Source organism: Phyllobates terribilis, unplaced genomic scaffold (genome assembly GCF_046119375.1).
Source record: "Phyllobates terribilis strain yellow unplaced genomic scaffold, ASM4611937v1 Scaffold_5__5_contigs__length_657084704, whole genome shotgun sequence".
In the NCBI taxonomy this organism is placed as follows: Eukaryota; Metazoa; Chordata; class Amphibia; order Anura; family Dendrobatidae; genus Phyllobates; species Phyllobates terribilis.
This window is the reverse complement of record NW_027362765.1, coordinates 452835332-452859927: the sequence shown is the minus strand read 5'-3', so window position 1 is coordinate 452859927 and position 24596 is coordinate 452835332. Positions and strand designations below refer to the sequence as shown.

The 24596-nt window shown below is 41.9% G+C and overlaps 2 protein-coding genes across 2 annotated transcripts; one reads left to right on the top strand and one right to left on the bottom strand.

Annotated features, from left to right (window-relative positions):
* The first annotated feature begins 6 nt into the window (after positions 1-6).
* On the top strand, positions 7-6770 carry ATP5MK (ATP synthase membrane subunit k). The gene is made up of 4 exons (XM_073685339.1): positions 7-163; positions 3409-3504; positions 3596-3687; positions 6572-6770. Exons 2-3 carry the CDS (start codon positions 3418-3420, stop codon positions 3683-3685), a joined length of 177 nt encoding a protein of 58 aa, XP_073541440.1. The 5' UTR covers positions 7-163; positions 3409-3417; the 3' UTR covers positions 3686-3687; positions 6572-6770.
* On the bottom strand, positions 6611-23959 carry TAF5 (TATA-box binding protein associated factor 5). The gene is made up of 11 exons (XM_073685338.1): positions 23486-23959; positions 18939-19179; positions 16878-17193; positions 16450-16613; positions 13686-13821; positions 13459-13579; positions 12848-12977; positions 12595-12759; positions 12079-12256; positions 11710-11887; positions 6611-10785 (listed from the first exon to the last, which is right to left on the bottom strand). The coding sequence occupies exons 1-11, from the start codon at positions 23925-23927 to the stop codon at positions 10568-10570; spliced, it is 2289 nt and encodes a 762-aa protein (XP_073541439.1). The 5' UTR covers positions 23928-23959; the 3' UTR covers positions 6611-10567.
* Between the last annotated feature and the right edge of the window lie 637 nt (positions 23960-24596).

Below are 24596 nucleotides of genomic sequence, written 5' to 3'. Positions count from 1 at the left end.
GGACCTTGGAGAACGAGAGAGACTAGCAGCCAATAGGAAGACAGAAAGCTTTGACGAGCAGTTGGAACAGCCAATGAGCGGAGCCGGTGGTTAGAAAGCCGGAGACATCGGGCGCAGTAGTCGGCAGTGAAGGGCATTGGCACGTAGCTGCGGGCACGGACTGGTGAGCGCTGCGGGGGCACAGGGAACACTGGCTGCAGCCGGTCACACTGCATTGTTCTGTGGCTGGGTTTCGCCTTTAATTTGTTGCGTAGTATTTGGGCCTGTGAGTCGGTGGCCGGTTATCGGTGCTGTTTCCTGGCGTCCTCCACTGCAGGACTGGATGGATGCGGGGCCGTCACTGACCTCTGTCTTGTGCACATGATGGCCAGTTGCATTAGGCTGTGTTCCCACGTAGCGTTTTTCAAGCGTTTATGCTGCGGATTTTCCGCAGCGGAAACGCTTGTGAAACGCTAGGTAATCCGCACCCCATGGTCCCCAAGGGGATTCCGCATGTTCTATGCACATGCTGCGGATTTTTCCGCAGCGTTAAGGCTATGTGCCCACGTTGCGGACCTGAAGCATATTTTTTACGCTTCTCCCTGGCGGAAAAATCGCATGCGGATATTACATGCGGTTTTCCCGCCAGGTAGAAGCGTTTGTGAGGCATCTTTGCATGCATTTCCGCATGCGGGTTATCAAGCACTTCTCCAAGCATCACTTGGAAAAGTGCTTGACAGCTTGTTCAGAATGGTAAAAAATAAAAAAATAAACTTTATACTCACCTTCTGATGCATCCTCTGCCCCGTCCGGAGTCTTGAGCAGCTCACGCTGTTGTGTGCAGGACCTGCGGTGACGTCATTGAGTCATGTGGTGGGTCACATGACTCAATGACGTGGCAGGTCCTTCAGACAACAGCGCGACGGAGGGAAAACATCGGAAGATAAGTATAAACTTTATTTTATTCTTTTTTTTACAGGTTCTTTGGTACCCAGGTCTGGATGAGAGTCTCCTCTCATCCAGACTTGGGTACCATCCGCACATTGATTCCGCTGCGCTTCCGCAAAATTAATGAACATGCTGCGGATTTTTGACCGCAGCATATATGCTGCGGAAAAATCCGCAGCATGGGCATTGACATTGCGGAATGCCATTGGGGACCATGGGGTGCGGATATACATGCGTTTTTCAAGCGTTTACGCTGCGGAAATTCCGCAGCATATACGCTTGAAAAACGCTACGTGGGCACACAGCCTAAGGCTATGTGTCCACGTTGCATTTATGAAGCAGAAAATTTCTGCTGCATAAATGCAAGTCCTCTCCCGGAAAAACGCATGCGGAATTCCGCACGTATTTATCGCGCATTTTTCACGCGTTTTCCACATGCGGAATTGCCTTGCGTTTTTTATGCATTGGACTAAGGCAATTCCGCTTGCGGAAACGCAAAATTAAATGACATGCTGCGGATTTTTGAACGCGGCATAAACGCTGCGGAAAAATCCGCAACATGTGCATAGAAGTTGCGGAATCCCATTGGGGACCATGGGGTGCGGATATACATGCGTTTTTCAAGCGTTTACGCTGCGGAAATTCCGCAGCATATACGCTTGAAAAATGCTACGTGGGCACACTGCCTTAAAAAAGAATAAAATAACAAATAAAGTTATATTCACCTGTCCGGCGTCTTTTCTCTGAATGCCGGCATCGCTTGAGGACCTGCGGTGACGTCACAGTCATGTGACCGCAGGCCCTTCACCGCTCTGTCTCGCGATATGCCGGCAGCCGGGAACCAGACAGGAACGAGCGCTGCCGCCACGCCGGGCATCGGGGGTGAGTATAGCTTTATTTGTTTTCATTTTTACGGTTCACACTGTATAAATCCATGCTGTTTGCATGGATTTATACAGTGTGACCTAGTTGTCAAGCACTTTCCAACTGATGCTATCGCCTGGAAAGCGCTTGTCAATCTGCATGCGGAAACGCAAGTGAATCCGCATGTGGATCCGCATGTATTCTGCAGGAAAAACACATGCACAATCTGCATGCGTTTTTTCTGCCAGGGAGATGCAGAAATTTTCTGCTTCATTTCTGCATCGTGGGCACATAGCCTTAAAGGAGTTGAACGGAATTTAAAGCCCCTAACATGTAGTAATGCGACAAGTAACCAATAATTTAAGGGGGGTTTCTGTAGCCCCCGTATCTCCTCCTTCCTCTGCAGGTTTAATCATATGTCCTTTACTCACCCTCCCCGGGTCCAGTGAGTCTCCAACATTGCTCCCAGTGTGTTATTGTCTGCAGTGTTCATGTTACAGCGCTGCAGCCAATCATTGAGCTCAGTGGCTCGTCCCATGTTGACTGTAGGAGACGCTCAGAGCCACTGAGCTCAATGAGTCAAAGTGATCTATCACCGCCAAAGTGACAGCTTTTTTTCTGGTGCGGCTTTGCGAAAGAAAACTCCAGTGTCTCCCCTGTCAGATTAGACACCGTGTGCACGTGGCCAGAGGCTGGTCACCTTTTCAGTAATTTTTCTCCACTGATTGGGGGGGGGGGGATGGAGGTTTCTAATCACACTCGTATCAAGCAGTCCATGAAAAATGGACAGCACACGGATTGTGCCCGCGTCCTGTGCCTTTTAGACTTGTATTGGTGAGATTAATCCAAACCTTAGATAATTCTCCATTGGTTCTGTGATTTTGTGTGGGGATACACTCAGCAAAAATACATGTGTGAACAGCTCCATAGACTGAGTATGTGATCTATCTGTGAAAAATATGTATAGAGCTCGTATGAGATGATCTGATGTCAGAATGATTTGCTGTCTCTAGAAATTCCGTGGAAATTAATGAGTTAAAGAAACTACCTAAGCTCAGCCGTTCTTCATTGCTTCTTTGCCCCAATCTCTAGTGGTCTGAGCAAAGCAGAGTACAGGAAGGCAGAGATGGGAATAACCCATTATATTTCCCAGCATTACTAGGTAGCTTGATTCCTGGGGATTTCTAGTTATTCCAGGTGCTGGCCTGTAATCTGGTGTATGAAAAATGTACTATACTGTACAGTAAGATTAGCTAATCTGTAAGAGGTGTGAGCGTCGACATACTTGTTGATGGTTTCCAATGACAAATCAGCAGATTTGTGACCAAAGCACCAGACTATAAAGCGGCCTGTACTTTTTAGACTAGTCCAAGATGAGCTATAAAAAATATTCACAAAGTAAAATAGTGTAAGAGGGACTCAAAACTGGAGATGCTCTGTACCTGTGACCTGTTACTGATGGCTCACAGTGAAAATTGAATATCTGGGTGCTAGAAAGCGATTTGTATATCAGTCACTTGTGCTCGGGTCTGTCAATAATGTCTAAAGCTTCTGCTGCATACAATCCTCACGAGTAGTCATGTGTCCCTTATTAATGAGGTTTTTTGTTTCTTTCAGTAATTCACCATGGGAGGACACGACGCGGGGGCACAGTACCACTTCACTGGCATCAAGAAATACTTCAACTCTTATACCATGGTTGGCAGGAGGAATGTATGTGATTTTAAGGACAGGGAGGACTGTGGCAATCCTTGTCAACTTTTTCTAAGATTCTGATTTATTTATTTTTTGTTCCCCTTTGCAGTGTGTACTGGCCACATATGCAAGCATTGCCGCCATTGTCCTTTTCTTTAAATTAAAGCCCAAGAAACAAGCAGCGGTCAAAGATAAATAATGGTAAGTGATAGTCAGCCCTTTTTTGTTTGTAAGATCAGATACTGGTTTGTTATACTGGGCCACATCCCTTTCCACTAATGGCAGTTTGCGGTGTAGTGACCTCCTGAGCACGGCTGCTCCGATGACATTTAATTAAATAGGAGCTGAGGATCTTGGCACCATCAGAGGCAGGAGGCCGACAAGTCAGACCTCCAGTGAACTAATATGGAGGACTCATCCTCATGAATTTTATTAGCCTGGACAACCTCTTTAAGTGTAACCTCTAGCCAATTGTGTAATTGGCTATAGGTCTTTGGATGGGTGGCCCAGTAAGTCCCATTTAACAGAGTAACTGGCCTCGTTGCCAAACCTACTAATCTACACTGCTTTCATTTCTTTAAAAAAAACTTGTCTGTCTTCCATGGACAACCTGTCTTGGGTTGTCTTGTATTGCACCTTGGCTGCATTAGGTAGGTCTGGGCTACACTGCAACTTTTTGTAGCACTACTGATTGATTTTAACTATTAAGTGGCAGCTGTGATCCACCCAATTGCATATAAATGAAGCTGTGTGCCCACTATGCATTTTAAGCATTTCTGTAGCAGCAATTCCGCTGCAGAAACGCTTAAAAAACACTTGGTAGAAAGTCTGCTATGTTCCCCAATGATAATCCGCATGTGCTGTGCACATGCTGCGGATTATCATTGCGGAAAAATCCGCAGCACTACCAATTGTGCGTAAACGTGGTGTTTTTGCCGCCATTGACTTGCATTGGAATGCATGGAATCCGCATCACTGGATCTGTACATGCGGAATCCAAGCGTTTCAATGTGCAGATGGGACCCGGGTACCATAGTACCTGTAAAAAATATAAATAAATAAAAATTATACTTGCCTTCTGATGGCCCCCGGTGTGCTTGTCTTGGTTTGCTGGCAGATCGCGGTGGACTCGAGGACCTGCGGTGACATCATTTAGTCATGTGACAGACCACGCGACCGCTGATGTCAGCAGGTCCTTAAATCTACCGCAAGCTGCCGGCAAGCAGAGACAAGGACTCCGATGCCATCAGAAGGTAAGTATAATTATTTTTTACCATTCTTTACGGTCACACTATATAAAAATCCATGCAACCGGCATGGATTTATAGTGTGACCAAGTTGACAAGCACTTTCCAAGTGATGCTAAAATCGCTTGGAAAGCGCTTGTCAACCCGCATGCGGAAATTATGTGAAGAACGCTTCACTTCCGCATGTCCCTGGCAGGAAAAACGCATGTACAATCCGCATGCGTTTTTTTCTGCCAGGGAAATGCAGAAACGCTCAGGAAAAAATCCTGAGCATTTCTGCATCGTGGGCACATAGCCTTAATGCATTGCTGTTGCTAAATAGTTTTTAAATCAGTCAGTAGCGCTACAAAAAGTCAGTGTAGCCCAGGCGTAAAAGTGAATGGAGCTGAGCTGTAATAGCAAACATTACCTGTGGACAGGTGTGGTGCAGTTTTTGGAATAAAGAAATACAAAAAAGAGCATGGATCGCACCTCCAAAAAATCATATGGAATAAAGCCGCCATGTCCCCCTTTTAACACTGTGGTTGTTTAAAAAAAAAAAAAAAAAGCTTGTTGCTTTTTATTGTATTGAAAAATGAGGCCCAGTGCTGTTAGAATGTTATTATCCTGTATTAATATTGATCTGTTATGGAAAGCATTAATGGGAAGGTTTATCCAGGTAACTAATTCCCATATAAAGGACTTTTCTCACTAAATGTGTATCACCGATTTGCTGAATATGAATGATGAAAGTGTGTAACTAGGACCTCCACTGATCCCATACAGGGGTCCAATGTCCTTTGTGCACATATCACTATTCAGTCTACTTTTAGGCTAGGGCTACACTGTGACTATAGCCACAACACAGGTCACACAGCCAAAGATCACTGTCACTGCTATCGCATTGCATCTCCTAGGGTAGTGACAAGCAACTCACTTGTCCCTATACCCTTGGGGGTGGCAAATGCCACTTCATTCACTTAGCCATGTATCTCAGTACAATATATTAGTGTTGAGCAAACTTGCTCAGATAAGGTGTTATCCAAACACGCTCGTGTGCTAAACAGGAGTATCTTCGGCGTGCTCAAGTCACCGCAGCGGTTTTGACAGCTGCACCACATGCATGGATTGTCCGTTTGTTAGGCAATCCATGCATGTGTTGCAGATGTCGAACAGCTACGGCGACTCAAGCATAGTGTTTGAGAACTCTGAAGATACTGTTAGCAACCGAGCATGCTCGGATAACACAGTTCGCTCAACACTAATAATAATTAGCCTCTATTGCTGCCAATGTCGCCCCAGCCTAATGGTAGTGATAGGATTCCTTAATGGCTTTCTGTCCCATAGACAGTCACTGGTATGGTGGTCACGCATGCAAGTTAAAATATTAAATATTTGTAAAACATGCTTTAGGATGTGTTTCCACAGGGACAATACGGTCTGGATTTTTTTATTATTTCAGTACCAATAAAGTGGATGAGATTTATCAAAACCTTTTCTACATAAAGAAATTTACTTTACATCTGTGGTATGACACTTTACTGTGTGGATTTGTATCCTTTGCACTACAGAGTAAAACCTGCAACAAAACACATTTTGTTGTTCAGATTTTTTTTTCATAGTGCAACAATCCCCCACAGACATACCCATAAAGACAAACCATGTATTCTTCCTGAGCCTACAATGACAGGTTTCTGTATACATAAGGAAAGCTCTGCGGCTGTGTTTAGCACCAATATATAACAATGAAGAATCCTCCAGTGATGATGGGTTGTGAGAAGTAGAGTTACCACCTTTTCTGGGCTCTCATATCCACCATAGTCCTGTACGTCTGTCCTGACTTTTGCTTTTGTTGACAGGATCCTGGATTTAGAAGCTGACAGTCGCCGGACCATCTCCCCCCCATGGACTCACTCACATTTTGACATTAAATACCAGATTATTTGTATTGTCTTTATTTACAATATTTCAGTTAGTCTGTACAAAAAGCAGCGCCCTCCTGCCCGGGCAGCCACAAGTGTTGGAGGTGTCAGTCAATAAATGATAATTCACAAGTCACTCCTGTCTTTTCTGTAAAATGGTTATTGCTCTCGCATAAAGTGGACCTAATCCAAGATCTCTTCCAGTCAGAGGTAGTAAGTACAATGTCTAAAATGGGGTGTGGGAGACTGAAAGGGATAGGAAGTGGAGGACACTACTTCCATTACTAAAGCTGTCCCTTCACACTAATAACGGTCATATTTAGACCTGACTGAACCAGGGCAGCGTAACTTGTCCTCACTTCTGCATCCTTTTCTCCTGTGTACTAAACCTCCATGATGGCAGCAAAGTGTAGGTTGATCTGTCTGCTCAACTTCTTCTGATAAATGAGATTTGCTTTCCAATCCTTGCAGATTAATTTGTAGCATTCAAAAGGAATAAACAACTGAAATCTGATTTCTCCATGATTACTTCAAAGAGGTCCCATGCATTTATTTGAATACAGTGGTTGTCAAACATGTGTCCCCATTACTTATAGGTGTTTGTTTGTGGGACAATATCTTTTAGTTACTGAATAAGAATGCATGTGGAGCAATGGTGTATGCCACTTATCACACTCAGATAGTGGAAGACTAAACTGGCACTTGGGCAGGTTTCACACTTAGGACACTCATTGGCAGAAGTGCTGAGCTCCAGCCACAACTTCCATATGAGGCAGTATTTCAGGACAGGAGCCAGTCTGACTTAAACCAATAGCCTAATAAACCTATATGATGCTGTATGTTTAGGTCCAATAGTCAGACTGGGAAGTAAAGCCTAAGTTATACATAATGGTAGGTGGTCAAAACAAGCATAGTTTAAACAAATAGCCATATAAAGTTGTTTTGTTTTATACCTGAGTAGTTTGTCACACATTAAAAAAAACAAAACAATTTAACTACATCTGAGGATGGGGCTATAGGAAGATATGTACATTGCCCCCTTCTTCTGTTTGACAGAATAAGGGTTAATGCACATGACACTTGTTGCAAAAGTTTCTGCATTTAATATTCGATCAAAGTTCTGTTCTATACATAGGATCTTCACTTGGAGAAGTTCTTCCAAACACAGCTGTCACCTTTAAATAACTTTGTGTTAAATCTACAATAAAATCTGTATAGTTGAGCTGGTTCTTAAACTACTGAAGTGGATTCTTCCATTAAAAAAAAAAAACTTGTCAAATATTCTTTGAATAAGTGTTGGTGGGAAAACACCGTTCACATGGTGCCATTTTCAACATGGAAAAAGCAGCAACTTGTCTCTATGGGAAAAAAAAAAACTGCTTCAGGAGTGATTACTGTATCTATTGAAGCAGGAAAATAATCCACACACAATTAAGAGTTAAAAAAATTTTAGTGTGGAATTTTAGCAAGAATCCACAAAATTTAAAAAAAAAATGCACCACTGAACAGGTCTGCTACAGACCTTGATATTAACTCATCCATAAGCCTGCTCCTATATTACACAGGTCATAGCTACCTGCAGGACCCTTCTTGGACTACCGCTCCTAAAAGATCCAGAAGTCATATCAATATAGCCTTAATGTTTTTATATTTTCTCAAAGATGCTAAGGCCTACTTTACCAATAATAAATAGATAAACTGTGCAGCCAGAGTACAAAAAAATGAAGACAATATTCAAACTCATGAAAGCAGAGATAATACAGCTTCTGTTGATACACAGCATTGTGCAAAACTTGTAGGCAGATACATATATATAAAAAAAAGTTGCAAACTAAAAATTCCTTTAAAACTGTATTTTTATGAATTAACAAAATGCAAACAAAACAAATAAAATAATTGTGACCTCCCTTGGCCTTCAAACAAGCATAAATAGTACTAGGTACACAATTTTTAAAGGAACTCGGCAAAGAGGTTGTTCCAAACATCTTTGAGACCTAACCCCAGATCTGCAGATATCACTTCTGCAAATCCTTCAATCTCTTCATGTAATCCTACACAGACACTGAGGGGAGGGAGTTTGGGGACGACGACAACCCTATCATCACTTCTGGGACTTCTTTGCACTGAAGACCGTTCTTACAGCCAATTAAGTTTGGGGTTGATTTCTTAATGCAGAATAAGGTTGGAGAAAATCAGATGCTTCCTTGATGGTGTTACTCAGTGGCTAAGAATCTGCCCATTTTTCTTAGTATTGAGGACATCAAGAAATGGGCAACGTTGAGGACCATAGACAGTGGTGGGCCAAGGAAACTTATTGCAGCAGATGAAACGCACATGGTGCTTTCTACCATTTGAAATGAGACAATGTCCAGCAGTGTCATCAGCTCAGAACTATCAGGAACTAGGGAGACCCAGCTAGTATTCATAGAAGTCTGGCCAGAAATGGTCTTTATGGGTAAATTGCAGCCAAAACCCATACCTCTGACAAGGAAACAAGACAAAGCAACTCATCTGTGCACAAAAAACAGGAATGAGGAGGCCCAAAAAAAAAAGGAGTAGGTGCTCTGGACTGAGGAGGCTAAGAGCTTGAGAGCAGTACAATGAGTGTAGTCAGTGAAGTATTGTTGAGGTTCCTGGCAAGTTTGGGAATGTAATTCAGTAAAGAGTTTGGTCAGGATTAACATTGTCCTCAATGATCAAGACAGGCAGATACTCATCCATTGTGCAATACCATCAGGGAGACAGCTGACTGGCTCCAGCGGTATTCTACAGCAGGACAATGACAGCCAGTCATTAAGAACTATTTTTAGAGTGTAAAAAAAAAAAAACTAGGCATCCTGTAAGTAATGATCTGGTCCACCCCCCCAGAGCCTTGATCTCAACATCAAGTCTGTCTTGGATTCTATGAAGATACAGAAGGATTTGCACAAGTGACATCTACAGAAAAGCTGAGGTTAGTTTTCCAAGATGTTTGGAATAACCTCTGCAAAGTGTCTCCAAAAACTAAGTGTACCTAGAAAAATTGATGCAGTTATGAAGGTAAAGGCTGGTCACCACAAGTATTGATTTAGATTTCTCTTTTGTTCACTTTGCATTTTGTTAATTGATAAAATAAAAATGTTTGTCGTTTTTTCCCCACACCTACCCAAGACTTGCACAGCACTGTATATTTAATGCCCACCATTTATATTTTTTTCTTTTTACTGATTCACATTTTTAAAACTAATATGAGCTTTTCTTTATACAATTTGGGGCATTAAATCCTGTATTCCACCTCAAAGGCAGAGGTAAGTGATTGGACTATGTTCACTTCTCATATTGGCCAATGTGCATATTCCAAAAGCAGCCACAGGCCTGAGGATGGACACATTCATGCCGCTCATGTACCCCGAATCGGCACAAGCTTAGCCTCATTGCCACATCATACAACGTGAAGTGTTATTTGAGGATCTCAGCAGTAAGGCCACTACCAATTCTTGACAGACAGGAGAAGCTGGAACGTTACTCCACTGAAAATAATATGGCAAAATAGTGAGGCACTCCCACCGATGGACCTTTAATGAACAGGCTTCGCCATGCTTGCTGCCCCTATTCTACAAAAGTTGCTCTATAGTAGATTTCATATAGCTCCTGAAATCCGGGACCACCACAGAATCAGCATTTTTGATATACAGTTGTACATGTACACAAGCACTCAGTGCTTAATATAACAGTCATTCGATCACAGCACCATTTCCGCATACACTTGCGCGCCGTAGCTTTACACAGCCCGTCCATAGAGCAAACAAGGCAGTGCAGTGAATGCAAGAAGATCTTGCAGAAATTGACATCTGAATCGCATTTGGTAACTTCATTGCATAAGTTGGCCTTTGCCCTTGGCTGGACACGTTTTTTTTTTTTTCCCCACTGTATTAGTCTTTTAAGTGCATCGGCTTATTGTGGGCCATACGCTCCTGCAGCCATAAGGAGGTTTCGCCTTGTGAAATGAAGATGGATAACAGGGGTGGATTTTGTCAGGTAAGAGCCAAGTAATAAGTCTTGGAAATTTTCATGTAAGTTTAAGTGACCTGTAGCACTCGTAAAGTCATCAGTCTCCAAATCTTCAAAAGCCTTTACTGCATCCCATAAACAAACTGTATTATCCATTGATCCTATAATGGATAGAAAAAAAAATGTTAACAGAATGGAATATAGAATAGGGAAGGATTTAATCAGATTCCAACTTATTCATGGCAGAATAAAATTCTCAACAGCCTGATATATCACTTCTAACTAGGCCCATTATATTTATGGTTACTCCATGATCTCAAAGAGGAGCGTATCGGCTACAACATTACGCTTCCTGCAGTTTTCTCCTATACTATACTGGAAAATGGATTAAAAGTAGACAAGAATAAAAGTTGGGGGGGGGGGGGGGGGGGTGTTAACTGTTTGCAATGTGATTCCTAGCGATTTGCAGACATGTAGGCAGTGGGTTTATTTTGCAACCAGAAAAAAAAGCCACAAGTGAAGTCAGCATAAGACCTCATTCACATGTCTATTGTGCTGTTCACATATCCAGGTTTTATTTTTCCAGAATCACAGATGAAAAGTGCCAATACAAGTATATGGGTCTGTGGAAAACATGTACAGCACACAGATATCAGTGTACAATCTATGTGCTGTCTGTGTTTAAGCACTGCAAAGATACAAGAAGCTGTAATTTATTTTTCCATTCCTAAAAACAGACACGGACCATTCACTGAGGTCTTAAAAAAAAAAAAAAAAAGTCATGTGTGAATGAGGTTTAAGGCAGAGTACGTGCAAACTCAGGCCAGTGACATCTGCATGAGCCCTGTGCTCGCACGCATAGAGGAAGAGTGCTGGAGCTGCCTGCTATAGAGATGCACTAGCTGGATCCCTAGAAAGGACCAGACTAGTCCAAACTGTGGCCTTTTCCCCATATGAACTACTGGTCTGTACCAAAAAGTAAAACCTAAGTGCACACTCATCTTACTGAGCACTCAGGAAATTCAAATAGATACAAAATATTACATAAATGTTACCATATTAAGTACTGAAAAGGTTTAACATACCTGATGCTAAAATTTCTCCATCACGACTAAATTTAAGTGCATAGATTGTGTTTGTGTGACCCTTTAACTCATCAACCATCAATCCATGACCAATGTCCCAAAGCAAAACTCTGGCATCTGTTCCCCCACTGGCGAGAAACTTTCCATTAGGAGAAAAGGATAAGGAATGAATAGGTCCCTGCAGAAATATACAAGTCACATATCAATCAGCATCCATAGTTTTCATGAGAAATCACAATCATTGATCACATCTCCTAATACAACAATAGTTTATAATCTATACAAGATATATAACAAGATTAAAGCATAATTTTAATTGGCATTAGGTCTAAATACAACAACCAAAAGCTGGAGGCGGCTGTACGTTACCTTGTGTCCAGTAAAGATCCTTACACAGTTCCCATTGAGAACATCCCATAGCCGGACTGTCCTGTCTGTAGAGCCGGTGGCTATGTAGTTAGCATTTGGATGGAAACGAGTACTTATGACATCTGCCAAATGGCCAGCAAATATACGAAGCGGCTGATAGTGGTCAGTGGCCCATAAGCTGAAAAAGGTAAAGTTAGGTATATTATTTACAGAATTCAGTCACAAGTTCTGTACAGAAATGTGTAAAGAAGAAATTATAAATGTGTATTTCTCTCCACAAAATATTTTGGCACTACATGATCAATATGGATTAAATGAACAAATATGGTGGCACCAGACATTGAATAAATATACCCAAATTCAGTAATATACATAGATCAGACACATTAAAACCATCAGCGTATAAATTAGACTTTTAATTGGGCGACAACGTTCAGTGGCCATAAAACAGATTTATTAAGAAAAGTTGTATTGGAAAAAAAAAAAAAAAAAAAAAAAAAAAGAAGTAAATTTTACCGTGCGACTCGGTCATGTCCTCCAGAAATAAAGTAATAACCAAATGGGGAGAACTGTGCATCCCATACAGGATAGTTGTGGCCTTTGTATGCGACCAGGCAGGTGAAGGTCTGCAGGCTCCATAGCCGGACAGTGCCATCTTCTGAACTGGACAATAAGTAGTTCCTAGAAGAGATGCATGTTATATAGATGTACATATATGAACTATGCAATGCTCTGCAGTCATCAAGTTTCATGGCAATATTCCTCTCACCTGTCTGGACTGAAGCTGGTTGCATATACAGGACCACTGTGACCAAATAAGACTTTCATCTCACTGGCAGTTTTCTCATCCATAATTCGCTCCAAGACATCATCTGATTCCTTGTCAATTAAGTTAAGATCTGGACGGGAAAAAAAAATAAAATAAATAAAATATTCAGCAACTTAAGACAAACAGGTTCTGCCTTTCCAAAATAAAAGTCTCCACTTGGGATGGGAGTTGGTGAAAATCCACAAACTTGCACCAAGTAGTGGTTTTAGGTTTAGTTCTTTGTCCTGCTTTACTTATCGGCCTGATTAAGGTCTTCAAAAAAATAAACGCAGAACAGCAGAGATGAACAGGTGAGGCTCCACCCAGCTGTGTAATACAGGCATGGATCGGTGGTCCGCACAGTCACAGAGTAGCTCTCCTCTGCCTTATGGGCGAAGGGGGTCCCCTGTTGACACCATATTTGTCATAACAGGGCCACCTCTTTAAAAAGGTACTGTAGGCATGAGCCTGTATTAGTCAGGAGCTTTTCTCAAGTGTTATTGCTCTTCCATTGTCTCCAGTTATAAAATACAACCCTATGCTCTAAAGAGGTAGAATAAAGTCCTCCTTACCAGATGTGCTTTTCACATTACGTAGTTTTTTAGGCGTCAAACTCCAGACGCGCACAGTGGAATCGGAGAAGCCTCCTGCGATCATGCTGGAATCATCGGTGACGTCCACTGCGGTCAGGCCCTGCATGGAAATTAAGAAGAGTTTTATACATGGGCAATGCTATTTTCTCTAATTTTTTTTTGGATCTAATTAAAAAATAAATCGGTAAGGTGACATTTCAACATACTTGATATGCATTGAGAAATGTGTAAAAACATATTGACGGTAAAAAGTCCGGACCAAGTCTCACACGCTTCGCTGCTTCCTTCATTATCATGATTTTATCAAGTTTGTCAGAATCTTTCAACTCTGGCAGAGGTATCCTAAGGGGGGGGGGAATGAAGATACAATTAAGATTCTGAATTACATTTTTGTTTATACAATTTTAACTGGATACAGGTAAAAATACAAAAAATTGGTGGCGGATTAACCTCCAGTCACTCAGTTTTTCCCATACAGCTTTGTGTGCATGCCAAGGCTACATTCATACATCCATGAGCTAGATGTTTTTAAATGGACAGACCCATATTGCTGAATTAATCCATACACACTTTAGTTTTGAAAACGCATCCATTGATCCGTGAGACTGAGCAGGTGATATTCTCATCCATTTTGCTGATCAGACCCGGCCAATTAAAGTTTATGGAGATCCATTAGGCACAGATGAAAACCAGAAGAGACTTGTTACATCAGAGTTCCATCCAAATTTAAGTGATACATTGTTAAAAAGGATCCTACCCCAATATGTAGTAGGTTTAATATTAGCAAATAGCTCATCATAAGAACTATACTACATTTCTAATTGAAGCTATGTTGCTTACTCCATGTGCAGGGCAATGCAGTAGCTTGGGTATAATGGTTACAGCCACTAACACCTAACTGTCACTATACGAGTGGCCATAACCATGGATACCTAAGCTACTGCAATGACTTGCATGAGGAAAGCGACATAGCACATCAGAAGAACTATACTACATTTCTAATTGGAGGCATTTTCTAATATTACACCTAATACATATTGGGATAGGATCTTAGAGATGTGAATACCCCTTTAAAGTTAAATCTGTCAGGATCTACCCTCCTAAGCCGTCTATATGGGCATGTAGGTCATAGGAAGCAGAATAAAGGGATACCTTATTTCAGAGAAATCCACATTTTTCTTAATATGCAAATCAGCTGTTAAGATCTATGGGCAGGACATAGATCTCTGAGAATATGCCTCCAGAGCTCATTTTACATAAAAGGGGATGTTACCAGTGTGAGACATGTAGATCAGGAGAGCAGCCTGTCAGTCATTACATGTCTCACACTGGTAATACCCCCTTTCATTTACAAGGAGCTTTGGAGGCAAATTTTCAGGGAGATCCATGTCCCACTCATAGATCTTAACAGCTCATTTATAGTAAGAAAAATGTGCATCTCCCTGTAAAATAACATCAGATTGCAGATATCAAGGTATCATTTTATTCAACTTCCAATGACCTACATGCCCATATAGACGGCTTAGGAGGGGTGATCCTACTGACAGATTCCCTTTAAGAGTCAAAGGACAGAAGTTTCCGACAGTCTATCCACTTCAGTTTCTTTTTTTTAAAATTATATAATAAATGTATGTATGTATGTACGTATGCATGTTCTTCAATTTGTAGATAGCAAATAGTGGTGAATATAAAACATTTATTACGGATTTACATAAAATAAACTTCCTTTTAAAAAGGTCCAAATGGACCTAAAGTGCAGGAAGAGCAGAGCAGTGGAAGTGAATAGACCAATGTGTATAATAACCTCCAAAGGAACCACAAGTCCTATATAGGCAATGGTTAATCACATTAATAGAAGGTCAGCATTTAGATAATACACCAGGATAAAGTACATACAGTCATAATAGGGAAAGAATCAAATCAATAACGCACAGTCAGATTACATATTGGAACGATCTCACAGTGTGTAGTTTTCAGGACATCTATCCCTCTGCCTATTAAAGGTTCAATGAAAGCCCTGTGTATCATTGATTGTGTCCAAGGTGTGTGAGCAGAAAACATAACTCCCAAGAAGTTTCCTTTTTAAACCAGAATCATCAGGGGAGATTCCATGTTGGTGTTTAGATTAGATCAACATCCTCTCTGTATGGTGGTCACACAGACCCTCTCTTGGTTTGATTTTTCCCTATTATGACTCTATGCCCATGTGTACTTTGTCCTGGTGTATTCTCTAAATGATGACCTATTAATATAATTAACCATTGCCTATATAGGACTTGTGGTTCCTTTGGAGGTTATTATACACATTGGTGGGTCTATATTGTTATTAAGTGGGAGGACCGTATATGAGTGGATTATTGCCCGGACAAGGCTTGGAGGGGGGTGAATGTGCACATTTACTGGTCTATTCCCTTCCACTGCTCTGCACTTCAGGTTTATTTGGACCTTTTTAAAAGGTAGTTTATTTTATGTAATTCACTATTTGCCATCTACAAATTGATTTTCAGTGGCTCAATACCTATACCTATTTTGATCAATAACAAATGGCCAATAAGTATAAATTGATTTTTATTGTTTAAAAATTACAAAGTGAGAAGAAGGGGGTATAGAGAGCAACACTAATGCTCAGTGACAGCAGGAGGAGATGAGGCATACCACATAAACAATCAAGTCTAACTATATAGACGTTGGCATTTATATAATATATTGGGGGCATAAGGAAATCCAAGTGCTACTGAATGTGCAACTTAGCCGTGTTCCTGTACTTGAGGATCTGTTTTATTATAAATCCGCAATGAAAAGGCTAATGGATCAGCGCAGAAGAACCTCTTATGATGCATAAAACATGTACAGGGGTTGTGTTCACAAGATAACCTCCTTTAGCAGGATTTAAAGTTGTTAAAATCAATAAAAAAAAAGTAGCCAGATACAGAATTATTGTCAAAATGATAAATACCTAGGCCCCCATACCTATTCTGCGGAGGAGCATGAGGGTCCTGCTTCTTACTTTTTGAACCAATACTATCCTTTTTTGGCTTCTTTTTCTTTGGCTTGCCTTCCTCATTTTCCCCTTCTTCATCTTCATCATCCAAGGGCACCTCGATCTCCGGCTCTTTTAGAAGACCATAGAACACCTATAAAAAGAATAAAAGTTAATAAAACTCCCTCTACCTTGGGTCCTCATCGAACGGATGGTATGCCAGTGCTACAATATAGTGAATATCAAAAATCTTAACACTCTGCCGCTGCTCAAAAAACATGCTGGCGAACAGTAGAGAAGATCTCTAGATTGGCAGGGGCCAGGGAAAATACCTTCTGTCTAGGAAATGGATAGATTTTTTGCTTATGCCCAAGGGGTCAGTTTATACAATAGGTACTTTCCACTTAATAGCACAAACCTTGACTTTGTTTGCTTCCCTTCTTGCTTCTCCGGAGAGGCTGCCCACCATTGCATCAATCTGTTGCTTGCTACGCGGCATGCCATCAAAGATATCAATATACAGATGTTCCTGGACTATGCTCCAGATCTGATTGTTCTGCCTCTCCTGTAGATGGCGCTTCAGCAGCTGATAAGAGTCCCGGGATATTCTCAAGACAAATTTGCTCGTCCTAAAATCAAGCATGGTCTCGTTTCCTTTCATGTGCTCTTTTTTAGTGAGACTGACCAAAATCCGCAGATCATCTTCATAGTAACATTCCTGGTCTCCGTGAAACCTATAAGAAAGCACAGAAAGAAAAATTAAGATATGCTGTATAATAAGCAACATGTTCGCTATACTTGTCAATAGGTCACTATATGAAGATGCACGTGAGAAGCTAGAACGGAGGGGAGACAGCCAAGACGCCACACATTGGAAGAGTACCACAAAGTGGAAGAACTCCAATCTCAGCTAGGTACATTAACTTTTCATGGATACCTTTACATAAAAGCACCAGTCTCTTTCAAAGTGGCATGGAAAAAAAGAAAAAAAAAGCAGCTTGAAGAAAACCAGTAGCTTTTCAGTAAAAATGCCAATAAAGTTAGGCCTCGGCTGGGCTGCAAGTTTTTGCTATTGATTGGGTTGTATGCAATTGGGAGGACTGCAGCTCCACTTCAGTTAAAACTAATGAATTGCTTTGGAATAACCGTAGATAAATAAGTTAAAAAAAAAAAAAATTAGTCCATAGCATTACAAAAAGCCAATGTGGCCCAGGCCTTACCCTTAAAGAGGTTGTCCACTACTTTTACAGTGATGGCCTATCCTTAGGTCATTAATGTCTGATCAGCTGGGGTCCAACACCCGGCACCTCCGCCGATCAGTTGTCATCAGTGGGGTGGCCACAGGTACTTACTAAGCTAGCCATCTACTTGTAGTGGCAGAGGCAGGATACTACAAGTAGACAGCCAAGCTCCACAAGTGAGTACTTCCAGCCAGTTGCCGCTGCCACCGATAACAGCTGATTAGCAGGGGTACAGTGTGTTGGACCCCACTGATCAGACATTGATGACCTATACTAAGGATAGGCCATCAATGTAAAAGTAGTGGACAACCTCTTTAAGGGATACTCTTATGAAAGCAAATCCTATCCATGTCCCCTATTCTGGCATACAGATCATAGAGTGATGTCCCCCACACACCAGAGGACTTGAGACATCCATGAATTACCGACAGTAACACTGAGGAGCTAAACAGAGGCGACATCTGAAAGATCACAACGCTGTCATGGGTGCCCCCGCTTCCCATAAAATTAACCATAAAATAGTTTCTCTTTAAAAAAGTGATTTTACCACAATAGATTTATCCACAGGATATGTGCAATGCAAAACTCGTTGTTGGGACCCCAGCTGTTCATTTAAACAGGGGTACAAAGACCCCCATTACTCTTCACTGAATCGAGTACCAGTTGAGCGTGTGCTCTTAGACACTTCATTCATTGTCTAAGGTCACGACAGGAACCAATAATCTCAGGGTTGTGTCCATCAGTCCCGTAGACATTGATCTGAGAGGTAAAGCACAGGCTCCATTCAAAGGCGAAGTGACGGTAGTGTACGTCTCATGACTCCCTTTCCAACGATTGCTAGGGGTGAATGTCTAGTTGCTGGGAATCCCTTTCGTGTGCGTAGATGAACGTCTATCACGGGAAAACGCTTTTAATTATACCTTTTAACAGATACATAACTGCAGACAACTGACCCTGGACTTCCCCCTTCTATGATGAACCCTTCTGAAGTGACGTTACCACTACTGTGCTGTTGGCACAGTTTGGGGCAGGTAGGTACCATACCGACAGTCGGTGTGCACCATTAGACTATCATCTGCAATGGTTGAAGCAAGGAATGGGCATGTATGTATGTGTTTAACATGCCCAATCCTCTGCGCCGTCATAAAATAATCCTGAGTGTCAGCATCGCGTTCCCTCCCCCCATTCCTAATAAACTGTAAGCTTATAGTAGCCATGTTCAGTGTCATTGTACTCACTTATCAAAGAAAGATTTGGCTTTATTTTCATGCTGGTTGTATACAAGCTCCAGATACATGTGTACAAACAGTGGGTAGAATAACTGAGACAGCTCTGCGCGATGACAGTCCAGGACGGACTCAATGAACCTCTTCAGGCCACTATAATAATCCTCGTACAGGGCTGGATCCCCTTGCTGGGTGTAGGCGGACAGTACAGCGCTGACATCCGGCTGATCTTGGGGGCCACTATTCAGCGGAGCTAAAGAGAGAAAAAAAACAAAAAAAAAAAAACATTGTCACAATGACATGAAAACTATATGTAAATATAAATACATAGCAAAGGGGGGTGAAGAGAAGAAAAAAAAAAAAAAACAAAAACACACACACAAAACAAAAACACTTCTAATACAAACTATCCATTGAGGCGACAGACCGTTAAAGGGAACCTGTCAGCTGATTCATACCTCTCAAACCCATGCACCATGAATAAGAGCCTGGTCGCTTAATTGCAGCTGGGTATACATTTGGAATTTCAGAGAAATCATAGTTTGAAGATCTCACCAGCAAAGAAGAGATGAGTCTCCCCGCCCCACTCCATGTCTCTCCCATTGTACAGACACTGGAGAGACTTGTCAATCACATGGAGGGGTGAGAAGGTGCAGCAGACTTTTCATCTCTCCCAGCAAGAACTTCAAACTGATTTCTCTGAAATGCTGCAGTGTTTGAGAAATATATACCCGACTACAATCATGTAGCCAGGCTCTGATTCATGCTGCTTGTGGTTTGGGCAGCATGAATCAGGTGACAGGTTACCTTTAAGTCAACACATCGCATTAATGGCAATATGGTATTAAGTGCACCAACAGGTCTGAGATAGCTCTCAATGACCAAGTCTAGTTACCATTATATCTGTTACTTCCCAATACTAGAAATTATTTGTTATTAATACTGTTACTTCCCAAGAGCTTCAACACCCTGAACATATATTTTCCACACAATCATTGAGACCCTGTTCACACTAGAGTGACCTCCAACTGTTGTGAAGCTACAACTCCCAGCACTCAGCTGTGGGGTATATGCACGTCGCAGGTCTGTTGCAAAAATTTCTGCAACTGTGACGTTCACATGATTAAGGCTGGCAGAAACAGAAATGCTTGTCACAAAAAAGCCACCCTATTCAGATAAATAGAACAAATTTTCAGGGACTAAAAGGGATTGATGCATTACAAAAACAGGAACGAGTTCCCATTGACGACTAACCGAGCCCTGACAAACACCAAAAGGCTTCTGTTATGGATGTCATGTTTAATGGAACCATAAAAAAAAATAATCACATCTGTCAGCAGCACATCTCCATGGATGTGCTGCTGACAATCCTGTATGGGGGGAGGGGGAGCAATAATTATCTTCATAAAAGCTGGATATAATTAGAGTGCGCTTATAAAAACAAGCAGCTTTGTAATGTGCTATTAAAATTGTGCACAACTCTCCGGATTACAATTTTGTTCTTAGTTTATTGCTCGCTGCCTTGATTACCATCCACCGCTGTGGTCTGTGGTGGCTGAACCTCTCTCCAACAGCCTGTAATGCGGCTCTGAAGCCAATAGTTATAGCTAGTGTTGAGCGAGTATGTTCTGTTAACCCTTTCGGCGAGTATGCTCGGGCCGAGCTCCGAGTATTTACAGCTGCTCGGTGATATGCTTAAATCGCTCCCGTGTGCAATGATAGTTTCTTTTGCATTCCTCACATGTAATAAAGCTGTCAAACAGTCGCAAATCATGCACACGGGAGCGATTTAAACATATCACCAAGCAGCTGTAAATACTTGGAGCTCTGCCCGAGCATACTCTGCGAAAGGGTTAACAGAACATACTCCTCAACACTAGTTATAGCGCAATGGTAAAGTATGTAGAGAATTTGTTACATTTAAAAAAAAAAAAAACTTTCCATTGGAAAACCACTTTGCTGTTCATGTATACAGTCTCTTCAGCTTTTCAGCGTTTTCCTTCACTTTAGGTCTTGATAGAAGCCAAGTGCGTGTCACGTCTTTAAAGCAGCTCCTGATGGAAAATTCTCCAAACTACAGACTCTGTTCAATCAGAAGACTTCGAAAAAGCTTCAAAACTTTAAGAAATTAAAAACTCCTTCAAAAACGCAAAGGAGTTTCATGATACAGGTCCTAGTAAAAAAAAAAAAAAAAAAAACTTGTCGTTTTTGATAGCCATGGGCAGAAAAAAAGATAAAAGTCTGTGTGCACACAGCCTTAGCTCCGATTAGGTCACATACTGCCGCACTCACACACTGCCGCAGCAAAGCTGCATCATAGCAGCATCGGAGAGAGTAGAGATAGCCAGGGTGAAAAAATAATGCCGATCCAAACTGTTCGTTCAGCAGGAGCCTATTTGAAAGCTGGGAGAGACATGTGTTCCTGTCAAACTTATTGGACAATCCCTTTAAAGAAGCACTCCCATTTCATTCATTAAATTTGTGTGTATGTGCATGTAATGTAGTGTGGGTGTATTAATATACTCACCCACCGCTTCTCTCTCCAGTGTCCAGCACCTTTTTTCTCAGGCACGTCACCACAATTGTTAGTAGCCTGCTCACTGTAAGCATGACCCAAAAGTCTTTCACAATGTAAGTCTATGGAGGCTTGTTCTGACGCTCCATAGACTGACATTGTAAAAGTCACTTCTGGGTCACACAGAGCCACTGAACACCGGTAAGGGAGTATATTAATATACACACATTTAATTTAAAAAAATACATGCGAGTGCTCTTTTAATGAAAGAAACACAAAATTTAAACATAAAAATGCTTGTTAAAGGCAATGTAAACGCGCCTCTGATCACTCTGCAGAAGGATGTTCCACATAATTGAGTTGCTGCTGTACTCTGGAAATATGGAGTAAATGGTCTTTTTCTGATTGATTTTCAAAATGCATCTAATATAGAGGAACATTACCTTCCTGTAATACAATAACCAGGATTGTGTAACAATTCCTAGACCTAAGAATAAATCCACAGCAGATATGACTACAGAGGGAATGTAACCTGTATGCCATGCAAGTGTGTATCTCTCCAACAGGCAGTGTAAATATTTACCCATACATGATACATTGTACACACAATGTAATACTGATCTCTTCAGGAGGCATATAGGACATTCACATTAGTCTATTTCATGTATGTATTATCTGTGTATACACTATGCAATGTTAGATAAGTAGATATAAGAGAACTCCAGAATAATTCCTATTGTAAATAGTATCACATATAAAAGGGAAATAAGAGCTTGGTCTGGGTCAGTGAAGGCAGTGAGTGATAAGGAAAGGTGTAAAACCGAGGATAAGATAAGGTCTTTATTGTAGAAAACAGGTCTTTAAATTGATCTGATTTCTTCTTTACATGCATACAAAAGAGGAGTGATCCAAGAGATAAGACAGCAGGTGATGACGTAATCAGCCATAAAAAGTGAGAAAGCCATCTAAGCTAATAAACTCTAAAATTGGAATTATTCTGAGCCGCTGCCTCTTCTGGACTTGTCAAATTAGGATTTATAACCTGGATTCTGAGGCATATAATGTAGAATACATGTATAACATAACAGTAATATTGGGTGTATTTATACAAATATAATTCTATATACATATTGGGGTATATTAGCTATATTAGCATAAATATATACATGTAACATTAAATAAGTAATTCTATATACAGATTTACACATACATGTAATATGTACATAGTTACATTATTAGTATGTTATGTCATTAGTATATGTGTAATTATATACAATAGTTACATTAGTGTGATTCTACATATACCTGTAATATATATTACATGTATTAGTTACACTAGCAGTATGTTAGTATATAGGTGTATACAGTACATTATATATTCCTTACATTAGTGTAATTCTATATACATGTAACATTAGCAGAATGTTATAGTATATAGGTTTATTATATGCAGTATTATATTCTTTACATTAGTGTAATTCTATATACATGTGTACCTGTTACATTAGCAGTATATTAGTATATAGGTGCATTATATACTGTATATTAGTGATATATATTCCTTTAGTGTGATTCTATACATAAAAAGCCATGGAATAAATGGCGCTATAACAATAATAATGTGCACATGTTAATTAGCCATATGTTATTAGTACATAGGTGCATTACATACTGTATATTATATACCTTACATTAGTGTAATTCTGTATATATATACACACACACACACATGTTAATTAGCCATATGTTAGTATATAGGTGCATTACATACTGTATATTATATACCTTACATTAGTGTAATTCTGTATATATATACACACACACACGTTAATTAGCCGTATGTTAGTATATAGGTGCATTACATACTGTATATTAGTGATCTATACTCCTTACAGCACTGTGATTCCGCACACCTGTGTAAGCTGGGCAGTGTATAATACCGCACATATATCACACGTGTGTACAGTACACAGCGCTGACTGTGCCGGCTCCGTGCACACATGCCGGCCGGTTGCGGTGCCGGTACACCGGGCCACAGACTCACCTTTCGCCGGCAGGACCCCGGTGCCGGTCCCGCTGTTGGCGGCCGCCCCGCCGCTCCCCGCGGTCACCCGGCTCAGCAGCGTCTGCTCCCCGCCGTCCTGCTCGCTGCGCTGCTCGGGGCTGAGGCTCGGCGCGTCCTCCCCGTCCAGGATCCCGGTCTCCCGGAGCAGGATGTCCGCAGACTCCTTCAGGTTACTTTTCTTGAGGAACTGCAGCACAGCCAGCAACGTCTGCCGGTCCGGGGCGTCCGTGCTCCCCGCCTGGGGGGTGACCGCTGCCGGGGCTGCAGCCTGGGGACTCGGAGGCTTTGGAGATGCTCCATTCCCGTTCCCCAGCGCCGGCTCCTCATTGTCGGTAGTCGCCGGGGTCTCCTGCTTCACGTCCTCCAGGAGCTCGGGCTCCGTCTTCACCGGCAAACTCGCCTCATCTGGCGCCGCCGCCATCTTGGAGCGGGAGTTTATTCTATACGACGTCGCGTTTTACGTTACCAGGGGCGTGTCTAAGGTCACTTCCGGGCTCCTGGTGGCCGCTGACAGGAGGAGAGATGGAGGGTGGAGACGGGAGGATGGCGGAGTAGTGGGAGGATGAAGGGAGTAGACGGGAGGATGGAGTAGTGGGAGGATGGGGGGAATAGTCAGGAAGATGTGGGTAGTAGTGAGGAGGATGGCAGAGTAGTTGGGAGGATGTGGGGAGTAGTTGGGAGGATGGCAGAGTAGTTGGGAGGATGTGGGGAGGATGGTGGAGTAGTGAGGATGGCAGAGTAGTCGGGAGGATGGCAGAGTAGTTGGGAGGATGTGGGGAGTAGTTGGGAGCATGGCAGAGAAGTTGGGAGGATGTGGGGAGTAGTGGGAGGATGGCGGAGTAGTGAGGAGGATGTGGGGAGTAGTGTGAGGATGGCAGAGTAGTCGGGAGGATGTGGGGAGTAGTGGGGGGATGGCAGAGTAGTTGGGAGGATGTGAGGAGTAGTGGGAGGATGGCAGAGTAGTTGGGAGGATGTGGGGAGTAGTGGGAGGATGGCAGAGTAGTTGGGAGGATGTGGGGAGTAGTGAGGATGGCAGAGTAGTCAGGAGGATGTGGGGAGTAGTGGGAGGATGGCAGAGTAGTCAGGAGGA